A 13,453-nucleotide genomic window follows, 5' to 3' on the forward strand; every position below is an offset into this window, starting at 1 on the left:
CGGCACTCGCTATGAGCTTGTATATCTGCTACTGTTGAATAGCCAAAGAAATCTAAAGTGACACGGATGCGTTCTCGGATTGAACGGGTGAAAGAGGCCAACTTTTACTACTTTGTGCATTCAGAAAACAAAACAAAAAAACGTGCCACTTATTTGTTCTTCGTCGTTCGTTCCCTAACGCCTTACCGCATAACCTGAAGCAGATTCCGAACATGGGGCGCATGTGTGTATATTATTAACTCTTACCCTGCCAGAGTTTTTTCAGAACAGTCTGTAGCCTCTGCCAGGGTTTTGACCGATTTTGGTACCTTTTCGCATAGCCACAAAATATTTTTCTCAAGTATGATTGATCCCCAGAAAATTTCTAATCACAGATGAGATTCAGGTGTGGTTTCACAAATGTCAACGAGGTCAATTTGACCTTGTTGTCATGTGTTGTTTGATGTTTGAAAATAGCTCAAAACCAGTAGTTTCAAACCAAAAAACATTGTGAATTGTTTGTCCGTTTCAATTTTAACATTGAAGTGGATGGAGCAGCAAATCTTTGGAAATTGTTATCTCCTTATTCGTTTGGAATATCGAAAAGGTGTCAATACTAAATAATTAGAAAATCTTTTTAGAAATTTTTTTTTTTTGAAAAAAGTTTTTTTTTTTTTTTTTTTTTCAGGACGTTTTTAAACGTCTTTGGCAGGCAACAGCTAATTTCTCAAAGACGTTTATAAACGTCTTTGGCAGTTATAGAGTTAACATCTGGTCCTTCTTGCACCGTAGGTTGACTTGACGCGTGTCACCTCTGATTGAGACAGAGAGGGGGGGGACCGCCCGTCAAGCGAGGGCAAACAGTGGGTGCGCCACTGCCAGCTGTCAGGACGGTTGCCAGGGGAAGACAGGGATTGATGAAGAGACTGATCGTCCCTTCTCCCCTGTCAGGATCCCAGCTGTCATTAGAAGGAAGGTGCCACGTGAACACCACCACCACCACACACGGTCCCCACCCCCGTTCGCAGTTACCCCACACACACACACGGCTTAGTGGGACTCGAGCCCACCTGTCAGCAACGGGCATGGGTAGCTAGCTATCTGCTTAACCCATTGAGACCTGAAGCCGCTTCTAAACATTTTCTAAATCCTAACAGTTTTTCGGAAAGAAATTTAAAAATATAATTTTCACGATTTTTCAAAAATAGCAGATATACAAGCTCGTAGCGCGGCACTCGGTGCCGCGCTATGAGCTTGTATATCTGCTATTTTTGAATAGCCTAAATAAATCTAAAAGTGACACAGATGCGTTCCAGGTATTAATGGGTTAAACAGCTTCAAACGCAAACACCCCCCCCCCCCTTCTCCTTGGGAGTGACATTTGATTATGAGTACGAACTTCCCGAATCGCGGCGGGTATAGCATAAGCCTCTTCGCTAACATTTATCACTCTCATTTCAACAAGCAGCAGGACTGGGGGGGACGGGGGGACGGGGGGGGTGGAGATAAATGATATACCTATAGATCTATTGTGCTGTAGTTGGAAGAACGAAAAACCCCCAAACAAAAACTTTGAAGTGTGACAGCTTCGATGAGCATTAACCCTTTAAGACCTGGAACGCATCTGTGTCGTTTTTTTTTAGATTTGAGCTTTAAAAAAAAGCATTATTTTACACTTTTGGCTATTCAAAAATAGCAGATCTACAAGCTCGTAGCGCGGCACCGAGTGCCGCGCTACGAGCTTGTACTGTAGATCTGCTATTTTTTGAAAAATCGTGAAAATGTGTGCAAATCTTCGATAATATATTCTTTTAAAGCGAACATTTTTTTAACTCAAATCTTTGCTACCGGGGGTCCCTGGAACAAAATATTTTGAGATGGGGGTCCGCAGGCCAAATTCATATCGTTTTGGGGGTCCTTGACATGAAAAAGTTTGAGCACCACTGACATAGAAACTCAAGTTTTTTTCAGAATACTGTCGGGATTTAGAAGACATTTTGTAGAATCGGCTTCAGGTCTTAACGGGTTAACATTTGAATAGGCGTCTTCCTATTCTCGGGTGTTTCTTTGTGATCTCGCATGCCATTGTTAAGTGGTTGAGCTTGGTAAAAGAAGACAATGGCTTCGTGTTCTGCGTGGAGATGCATTCTGTTTATGAACGCCGCACAAAAGACGGTGGATGGATGTTTGTGTGCTTCTCCCTCTCTGCTGCGGTTCGCGCGTTCTTGAGCAGATTTTCCGGGGATTAGACAAGGGGAGAATATTGTCTATTATCGGTGAGTGCTCCACATCTGCACCAGCCATGATTCCAAACAGCAGCACTGTGGAATGAAGGGTCTCTTATCTCGCCGTGCACGTAGGCCTTCAGGCTCGTGTACAGCGAGGAGCCTTGCACAGAGCGGTGTTTATTAACCCATTCAGTCCCGGGGACGCATCTCGTGTCGTTTTAAGATTTCTTTGGCTATTCAAAAATAGCAGATATACAAGCTCATGAGCTTGTAGATCTGCCATTTTTGGGGAAAAAAAGTTGTGAAAACGTGTGCAAATCTTTGAACACACACACAATAAAATATGAATAAAAAAATATTTTCAAATGGGGGTCCGCAGCTAAATACATAGAATTTTGGGGGTCCTTGACATAAAAAAGTTTGAGAACCACCGATATATATATATAGCAACATACCTTTTTTCAAAAAAAAACCTGTTAGGATTTAGAAGATATTTGTAGAACCCCCCAGAAGCAAAGATTTGAGTCACAAATGTTTGCTTTAAAAATATATACATGTATATATCCAAAGATTTGCACAAATGTTCACAACTTTTCAAAAATAGCAGATCAAGCTCATAGCACGGCACCGAGTATTTTTGAAATAGCCCAAAGACATCTAAAAATGACACAGATGCGTTCCCGGTCTTAATGGGTTAAAGAGTTTCCTTTAGCCCAAGCACTTGGCTTCTCTCTCTCATGATATAATCACACAGCAGCTGTGGTGACACACAAAGCTCACTACAGAAAGATTCCAGGAAGAACTAAGTGGCTCAGAGAAGAAGCACAGAGGAGACAGGTTTTAAAAGGTGTAGGGATGAGAGGAAATCTCCGTAATCCTGTAGTGTAGGGAGTGTCTGCCATGATGAAGGTAACCAATCATTTGGTGGACATCATCATCAATTGGGAAAAGAATCATTCGAGTGATAAGTATGGGCTTCTATAATCAGGTAAACAGGACAAACACATTGTTTTTTGAAAGATAAACTTGTCACTTTTCAATGTATCTAGAGAGCAGGAATTGGACCACGACCCCCAAAATATAAAAATCGACAGCACTGACTTAATATTTATAACTCTTGAATGTATCCCCTCAAGTACAGCATGTAGCTAAATCTTTAAGTTATTATCTTGTTAAAGATACTATATTCTTTGTCTCATCCTCAGGATATAATTATGGTTGTAACACTAGGAGTGGAGCTATCAGGGCTGCTCTGTGGGATGAAAAAAAAGGTCACAAAAAGATATATTTTTTCTCCTTGTTAAAACAATTGTCTCAATGGCATTATTATGAACATTGAGTTAAGCTTTATGTAAGATTTATACCAAAAACTAAAAAGTTAAAGGCCAGTCAAAAGTGAGAAAGGCATTTTACACTGGACTCAAGTATGCAAGTAAGTAAGTAAGTAAGATCCACAATATACTTAACTAAGATCAAAAGAATATTAAAAGACGACAAGTGAATCATTTCTTTAGAATAAAGAAACGCTGAATTACCAGAACTAACAGAAGAGTTCCTTTCCTTTGTAGAAAAGCATATGCCAAGTACTTTAGAAGCTCAATAAGGATATATGGCACACTATTTATTGGAAAAATGTAAGTCTTTATTTTAGCATGGCTTGGCAAATATAAAAAACGCAAAGGTGACCCACGTTTCAACTCAGCGAGCCTACACAGCTTCCACTGATGATGGGATCCAACTTAAATGAACTTAAACTCTTCTACTGATTATGATCTAATCCTCCCCAAAGAGCATCCGATTCCTGATGGACATAATTACGGAGCCATGCAGCACTAGCTACCGCATTTCTTAATGTGCAAAGTAAAAATGTTTCCAAGGAAAATCCTCAAGAAAACTCCTGCAAGCTAATGGTGAATACTGAGAAACATCAAATATTGAACACATAAAAAATTACGTCTTTTTAAAAAGTTGGCAAGAAAAGAGTCTTAACACATTGGGTGCCAAAACCGTATATTTTTTTTTTGCCTTCACAGCAACAGGAAATATCACTCCTACAAGATTTAGACTCCAATCCACCTCCTGGTTAACTTATGACTTCAAAAACCTGTATCTCGGCTCCTGTGCACTTTTTTCTTTTACAATGTTAATTTAACTATTTTCAACTGGCTGCAACTATGGAATGGATTTCCGAATGTTTTAAATTTTTTCCCCCCGATTGTACGAGACCTGTATGTGTGTAATGAGGGGATCACCGTGAGGACGGTGATCACTGAAAATATTTTGTGACTACTTGAAAAAGGTTCAAAATGTTTAAAAAGTCCTGGCACTCAAAGTATAATATTTTAATAAACCTCTGGCACCCAATGTGTTAATAACTTTATGGCCTCCCTGTACAATCTGTAGCCATCAATAGTAAGTGCTAAAGTGTGCAGTGTTCAGCTGTGAAACAGCACTACACAGACTGGCTGCGTGTGCGTGTGTGTGTGTGTGTGTGTGTGTGTGTGTGTAGGTCCTGGTACTAAAACTAGAACACTCAAACAATGCATCTGGTTTGTCCATTAATGTCATTGTGAGGTCCATGTCAAATAAAATAAACATACTAGTGATATAAACCAGTGGTTCTCAAAGTGGGGTCCTTGAGTTCCAGGGGGTTCCCAGCTAACTGATAGATTGTTAGGAACCAAATGGACCCATATGGGTCTGGAACTCAGAGAGTGTACAAATGGAACCAAATGGACCCGTTAAATTGGGGTCCCTGCGCTATACCGATATAAACAACAACTCGTGTGGCGACGGTCTACGCCTCATTAGGCCAAATGGAAATAGTGATACTGTAGTTATAAATACATTTATAACAAAACAAGTAGGCTACTTCACAAGAACAATGTTAGTGTTAACTAAGAGATTTGACCAGAAATCTACGACCCAACTTTCACACAAGCTTCACTTTAACTTCACCAGGCATTTCAGGCTTCCACTGCTGGAGCAGGTGGATCCCTTTCATGACACCATAGGCGTACAGTGGCATGAGCTATGATTAAGGGGATATACTGCACAGAAAAGTGAGACAAACCCTGTTTTAGACAGCTTGGCCTACAATCATTGCCATTCAAAAAAAAGTCCTAGACTCTAGAGCAGTGGTTTTGAACCTTTTCATAGCCAGGTCCATTATTTATTCGGCCTTTGAGCCACGGACCACCGTTTGATGAGATGTTAAGACTCTCAGACTCAAAACGTAGAATATGTCCACAATTCCATGCTGTATTGATGTTGGTGCCATAGGAGAGACAACAGGCAAACGTTGATCAAAATTACAATTCTTCTAAATTCTCTAATTGTGTTACTTCTTGTAAATTCAGTGATGCAGATTTTAACAATAATTTAACACCTGAGAGCGTAAAATTAGACCAAATGGACCCGTAAGGGTCTCATTTTACACTCTCAAGAGTTAAAGATCTATAAGGGTCCATTTTGTTACCAACTCTTCCATCATTTAGCTGGGGACCACCTGGAACCCCCTCAAGGACCACTGGTGGTTCCCGGACCACTGGTTGAGAACCACTGCTCTAGAAGATGTGAAATGACCTCCCCTCTCAGTCAGGAGTGCAGACTCACTCCCCAGTATCCGCCGCAGTCTGAAAAATCACCTCTTCAGACTCTACCTCACCCCCTGGCACAGTGGTTCACAAACTGAGGGTTCAAATTATTTTGGGGGGGTCCCCAGATGAGTAGCTTAAAGTGAAACATTGTTTTCTCACTCAACAGTAAACAAACCAACATACAGTATACGTGTATACAGGGTATCTGCACATTTCTAAAGGTACAATGTAATGACCTTCAAGACCTTTAATACCAAATTGGCCAAATTGGCAAATAAACCCGTAAGAAAGAGGCAAACATTGTGAAAATAGTCGATCTATAAGCTCACAACTCCCTCCTTTTATCTGTGGAAACCGAGTCACACTAAATGTAATGCCTACAATTCCAAGTGCTTGTCAGCGTGGGGGGTCCCCAAGTTAAAATCCTGTTATTTTGGGGGCTCGCGGCCTGCAAGGTTTGGCAACCCTTGCCCTAGCACTCATTCCTTGTGTCACTTCTGTCATCTATTTTTTGATAATCTTGTTATACTATATGCAGATGTATGTTGGTTACTTGTTCACATATCTGGGGTTCGCATATGTGGGGTTATTTAGATAAGACATAGGATAAGAGCATCTGCTAAATGCCTAACTTGTAAATTGCCGTGGTTTTCATGTTGAATATTAAAACGGGGTCATTCAAGGAGTTTTGCCGAGCAAACTTGACAAAATATTTTAATTAGTCTGTCACGATTGACAATGGCTGGCTCATCTACTGTATGTCAAATAAAGTAATACAAGTGTCTGATCCCAAAACAGTTTTCAATTAAAATGCTAATTACACAAATCTTTCAGCCTGATAGTAGCAGCCTTGACAGTGTCAGCAAAGCAAAGTAGGATCTCTGGGTTTAAAAAGCACTATATAAAGCCCCATTGTAAAACGAATGATGAAAATAGATCTACAAGCTCGTAGATCCTCTATTTTCGCAAATGTTGACACTTTTCGCCTATAATGGCATGCCTAAAATAGGGTTGAAAGGGGTAAAGTGCTGCAGAGCAGTAAGAGGCAGATCATTACTGCGGTAAGGGAACTTGACATTGGTTATCGGGATATCACCCAGCATCAGTCTCTGGCCCGCAGTAACAAGGACTTTCTAACATGTATGATCATCAGAAAGGGAAAAAAGAGAGATCGTGGTTCTCCATATTCATTAACCCATTAAGACCGGGAACGCATCTGTGTCATTTTAAGATTTCTTTGGCTATTGAAAAATAGCAGATCTACAAGCTCATAGCGTGGCACCAGGTGCCGTACATTTTCACTTTTTTTTTTTATCGTGAAAATGTTTGCAAATCTTTGAATATATATATTTTTAAAGTAAACATTTGAAACTCAAATCTTTGCTTCTGGGGGGGTCCCTGGAACAAAATATTTCGTATCAGTGGTTCTAAAACTTTTTCATGTCAAGGACCTCCCAAAATAATATGTATTTGGCCGCGGACCCCCATCTCTAAATATTTTGTTCCAGAGACCCCCCCAGATGAAAAGATTCGAGTTAAAAATGTTGTTTCAAAAAATATATGTATTCAAGGATTTGCACAATAAGTTCAAGATCTTTCCAAAAAAAAAAAAGCAGATCTACGAGCTTGTAGATCTGCTATTTTTGAATAGCCCACATGGATAAAGTGGTTTACACAGATGTGTGTCCCGGTTTGAACGGGTTAAAATGTCTGATGTATCTTCAGAGCCAACGGAGAGTCCGGCATTACATAGGAGAACTGTGACAGTTCTGAGACCCCTCCAAGGACAGTGGCTCTCTTACAGCCCAGCCACAGAATAACTCAAGGCTATCATTGGATTACTGTGGATTTCAGAAGCCTTTCTGTCATGTGGGCTAAGAGGCTTGGGGAGAGAGAGAGAGAGAGAGAGAGAGAGAGCATCCCTCTTTTCTCTATTGGTATAGTGCAGTGGATGGAAGAATTAAGCTTCCGGTATACCGTCTTGACTGCAGTGATACAGTAGTTGAATTTGATTCAGAAATGCAATAGACTAAATACATAGACACATACTGTACTGTAGACTCATTTTATTGCTATTCTAACCACGAACAAGAGACTTGTGATTCTATATCTGCTTCTATTTCAACTGCTTCGTTGTATTGCTATTTAACAAGACACTTTTTACGTGTATAATTTGACAGTGAACGGAATATCTATTCCTTTTTAGTATTCTTCAGTGGTGGAAAAAAATACTCAAATGTTATACTTACAGTAAAAGTATACTGCAATGTAGAAGTACTCTGTTCCAAGTGAAAGTCCGGAATTCAAAATGTACTTGAGTAAAAGTACAAAGGTATTGGCCAATTGGCTCAATGTTGTGAGCTTTGTACGGCAAATAATTTCCCCCACTCTTGCACAAGCGTAAACCTGTGATGTGACGGTAAAGTTGGATGTGAATCTGAGGCACACAGACACACACAATAAGATTCTGCAGCTTGTACTTGTATAACAGAGTAGGGCTGCCACGATTACACATTTAAGTTGACGATTAATTGTCACTCAAATAATTGCAATTTTTGGCATTGAGCATTGGAACATAATGAATAAAAATTGCATTTCTTAATGCTTTTTAGGCTTTGTAATAAAAAAAATATTGCACAGGGCGGATATGAAAAATAACTTCAATATACAAAGAAATTATTGACATATTTAATTAATAATTTTATACATGTGAAAAAAGCATATATACTGTAGCTGATCTACAAGCTTACAATATGCTTGTTTGCTTGTTATGCATGCTTGTAGATCTGCTATTTCTGCTTTTTTTAATATATATTTGAAAATGTGTGAAAAAATTATATATAATAAACATGGAAACGATAATGACGATTATAAAAAATAAATTGCGATTATCTCAAATAATTGCGAATAGACGATTATGTAATAATTGTGACAGGCCTATAACCGAGTGACGAATCTTGAATCTTCCGTAGCAAACGGGACACGCTCCCGTTGAGTGGATAGCCAGCGTGAAACAAGGCCTGAGCCCTCATTTCACAAGTTGCCACAGATTTTTCTTATTGACAGCAAAAGGTGTGGGAGACAGTGCTTGTCATGTGGGCTTGTGAGAGACACACAGCACAACACATCACACCAAGGACCTGTTCATTATCACCACTCTATTGAGCTTCTGCTGACCCAGCTGGTCCGGTAATGGTAGAAACATTAAGCCAGTAGCTAACATGTCTTTAATGGCATGTTGTCCGTCCGTAGCGATATTACAGAACGCATCTGTATGTCATTTTTTAGATTTGCTATTAAAAAATAGCAGATATACGAGCTTGTAGATCGGCTATTTTTTTTAAAAACGTGGACATTCTGTGCAACATCTTTGAATATATCGTTTTTTAAAGCGAACATTTTTAACTCAAATCTTTGCTTCTGGGGGAATTCTACAAATGTCTTCTAAATCCTAACAGTTTTTTGGAAAAAAACGTATGTTTCTATATCAGTGGTTCTCAAACTTTTTCATGTCAAGGACCCCCCAAAATGTATTTGGCCCCCCATCTCAAAATATTTTGTTCCAAGAACCCCTCCCTCAGAAGCAAAGATTCGAGTTAAAAACAGTCACTTTAAAAAACATATATATTCAAAGATTTGCACTATGAGCTTGTAGATCTGTTATTTTTTAATAGACAGTATAAAATAATGTATAACGTGGTTAAAATCTAAAATGACACAGATGCGTCCCCGGTCTTAAAGCGTTAAATGAAGTTGTATTTATTTCACATACAGAAGGTGCTCATTAGACCAAAAGGGGCGGTTTTATCCCATCCTGTGTGTGTGTAGCGGGGGGGGGCGAAAAAAGCAGCTCAATTGTTGACCTCCACCGCAAGACTATATAATTGCAATCTAACCAAAAAAAAAACCATGCCCCATTTCAGTAAAGCAAGTCAGAAATTCACCCAAAAAAAATATCTGCAAGCTACTGGCAATAAGGTACAATTACATACTCTCTAGAGAACGAATTCCAGCGCTTCCATGTGGAACACCTTTAATAGCTAGAGAGTGATCTTGAGAGCATCCAGGCGTTATTGGAGCACTGTGAGAGATGTAATAGGCACCCCGTTTAAGATGCAGTGGCCTAAATGAGCAGTTGCAGCGCAGAGGTCAGGAGGCTTACTTAGCCGAGAATGGCTTCCCTTTGCTCAATTAACCCGTTGAGGCCGGGGGAACGCATCCGTGTCATTTTAAGATGTATTTGGCTATTCAAAAACAGCAGATCTACGAGCTTGTAGATCTGCTATTTTAGAAAAATCGTGAAAATGTGTGCAAATCATTGAATATATATATTTTTTTAAAGCGAACATTTGTAACTCAAATCTTTGCTTCTGGGGGGATTCTACAAATTTCTTCTAAATCCTACAGTTCTTTTAAAAACCTATGTTTCTATATCAGTGGTTCTCAAACTTTTTCATGTCAAGGACCCCCAAAATGATATGTATTTGGCCGCGGACCCCCATCTCAAAATATTTAGTTCCAGGGACCCCCATGAAGCAAAGATTTGAGTTAAAAATGTTCGCTTTAAAAAATATAGATATTCAAAGATTTGCACAAATGTTCATGATTTCTTTATTTTATTATAGCAGATCTACAAGCTCATAGCTTGGTGCCGCGCTATGATCTTGTAGATCTACTATTTTTGAATAGCCCAAAGTATAGAATAACGGTTTACGTGGTTACGCAGATGCGTATCCCGGGTCTGAACGGGTTAACCTCCCATCTGGAGAGAAGAAATGGGGGAATTAGAAAAGGGATCATCCTCACATTTCCTCCTCAGCAGCTCAGTAACCCCCGCCTCACCCGCACCGCTGTGCCAAAGGAGGAAAGGTTGGAAGATGAGGGTGGCAGGGGTCCGGCACAGTCAAGGATGGCAGATGGGTCGACTTCCTTCCCTGATCCCACATATGGCACGAGGCCAGATCGTTGTGAGAGTCAACATACATACAGTATGGGCTCTATGCCCTCTTGAACGTACAGTGAGAGTGGACATGGACGACGCTCCATCGATATAGGGATATTAGGGATGCGCCGATTAATTAACCCCTTAAGACCTGGAACGCACCGGTGTCATTTTTTTATTTGAGCTCAAAAAGGCATTATTTTACACTTTGGGCTATTCAAAAATAGCAGATATACAAGCTCATAGCGCGGCACCGAGTGCCGCGCAATGAGCTTGTAGATCTGCTATTTTTTTTTTATCGTGAAAATGTGTGCAAATCTTTGAATATATATATTTTTTTAAAGCGAACAATTTTAACTAAAATCTTTGCTTCTGGGGGGTCCCTGGAACAAAATATTTTGAGATGGGGGTCCGCGGCCAAATACATATCATTTTGGGGGTCCTTGACACGAAAAGGATTGAAGACCACTGATATAGAAACATACGTTTTTCAGAAAACTGTTGAGATTTAGGAGACATGTAGAATCGGCTTCAGGTCTTAACATCGGTATGTAAATAACATCTCGGCAAATAAGATGACATTAACCGATGCCAGTGGCCGATGTTTATCGCATGTTACATTTATCCTTTTTTTTTTTTTTTTCATGAATCTATATGATTGAATTTGTGCTCATCAAAAGATAATGTGATGAATGGCTGAAAGACTTATTTTTAATAATGCATTTGTTTTTGTTCCCCTGCCACAAAAATAATGAATAAATGGATAACAAAAAATAAAGGCCAAATATAAACATGGGTATCAGCCCAGAATTTCCAAAATATGCATCACATCACGATGTGGTGTATTCTTATAGAAAAGCAATGTTTTACTTTTGTTTTTCCAACATGTTTTACAAATAATCTTTTGGCACATTCTTTGCTCATTTTAACCTACGATGGCATACTCAAAATAGGGTTGAAAAACCAGGTTGAAAGTGGCTAAAGGCAACACACATGGGGAAAGGAAACATTGTTCATGTTCACGGGGCTTTCAAGGCCAGTTTCTGAGAGTTCAAAGAAAATAAATCACCACGCTCCCATGCCTATGTTAAAATATCAATGGAGCACCTTCTGTGAGGATCACACGGCTAATTTCCCCATTGACCCCGTAATAAAAACTAGCTGTGCGAAATGCAATGCAACCATATATTTCCCAATTAAGCTGGTTGACAATGACAAGTGATCATATCACCTCAATGCTAACTCAACGTGGCCTACTCTTTACGGCATGCGCTGGTAGCATCCATCACGATGTCCCCAACAGCTCTGGTCTTGACCTAGGATGCATTACTCCACCCTACCTGCACTGTTTCTCAGCCAGTGGTCCACGGACCAGCGGTGGTCCGTGGCATAATTACACGTGGTCCATCCATGGGAAAATGTTGGAAAAAATATGTATTGTGCCTTTGATAAATGAATCAAACATAGGTTTCAATAATATTTAATATTATTAGATGTATTTTCAAGTACATTAAATCTAAGAAAATCGATGAATTAATAGGCATAATGTGGGGGGGGGGGCTTGAAATGAAATATTGACTGTTAATGCTTTGATATACTTAATTGGAGGCTGGTTTTGTGCATAGAAAACAGCCCATCTACAAGCTCACAGCTTGTAGATCTGCTCGTTTTGGCTTTTAAGAATCGACAAATCAACATTCTAATAGTTTTTTCACACAAATAGTGACAATAGCCGATCTACATGCTCAGTTCTGTGATCTGCTATTTTCACTATTTTTTGTATGATCGTAATCGATGCAAAAGTTTGAAATATTGATATAAATATTGATATCGTAATATTGATTTGAAGTCATATCGCCCCGCCTTTTTGTATACAGTCATATTGCACAGCATTAATTACTTCGTGCTACAAAGCGTACATGATTAAAGTAAACCAATAAAGGAGATATACTCACGGCCACTCCCAAGCTCTTCAAAGATCTCTTGTACTTTCTCCCATTGAGTGGAATTCTGACTTGGCGGAGGATGAATTGGAACAAAGGCACTGAAAGAAAAAGATAAAATGTTGTAGGAATTTTAGTTTAGTAGGTTATTTGAGGTTTGTGTTCTAGTCTAGTGGACAGATACTGTTAAGTTAACTGGCATTTCCTGAGTTGCTTAAGTTCCTTTTAATGAGCACCAGCTGCTACACATACAGTACAATATGGCTCTCTAAAACCTGTAATTAAGTTTTCAAATTCCCGATCTGAAAAAATAGACTTAATTCTTCTCAATTACCAGATTCAACAGTCAAGCTGTAGAAAACTGCCATTTTACTAAGTCTCTCTCTCTCACATCATAATTGACCTCCATGCCCCCTGGTCGCCGTTTCTCTAGTGCAACCATTATGCCAAAATTTCCACTTGCACACAAGATATGACAAAATGTACATGGGGCGGACACACACACACACCCCCACACACACACCCCCCCCACACACACACACACACACACACACACACACACATTTCCATTTTAAAAGGTTTAGCCCCACTTTTGAGAGCACGAGCCTGTCAGTTTAAACCACTTGTGTCTGTTCGAGTGTAGTTGGCAAGGCTTTTAGACAGTTTTTTTTGTCTATGGTTAAGTTGCCATCATAGGCTACAATACACTTCAATATTGGAAAAAAACTGACTTGGCAGAGGAAACTTTTTGTTTGTTAAAAA

The 13,453-nt window shown here is 39.5% G+C and overlaps 1 protein-coding gene across 1 annotated transcript in view; it reads right to left on the reverse strand.

Moving 5' to 3' along the window:
- The window catches only part of lmbrd1 (LMBR1 domain containing 1), a 170,812-nt gene that overhangs the window by 102,055 nt on the left and 55,304 nt on the right, over nucleotides 1-13,453 (reverse strand). The window contains exon 6 of the mRNA XM_080448670.1: nucleotides 12,704-12,792. Coding sequence (XP_080304796.1) covers nucleotides 12,704-12,792 — 89 coding nt within the window. The remainder of the gene's footprint in view (nucleotides 1-12,703; nucleotides 12,793-13,453) is intronic.

Source organism: Gymnoscopelus braueri, assembly GCF_963280865.1.
Source record: "Gymnoscopelus braueri genome assembly, chromosome: 14".
Taxonomy (NCBI): Eukaryota; Metazoa; Chordata; class Actinopteri; order Myctophiformes; family Myctophidae; genus Gymnoscopelus; species Gymnoscopelus braueri.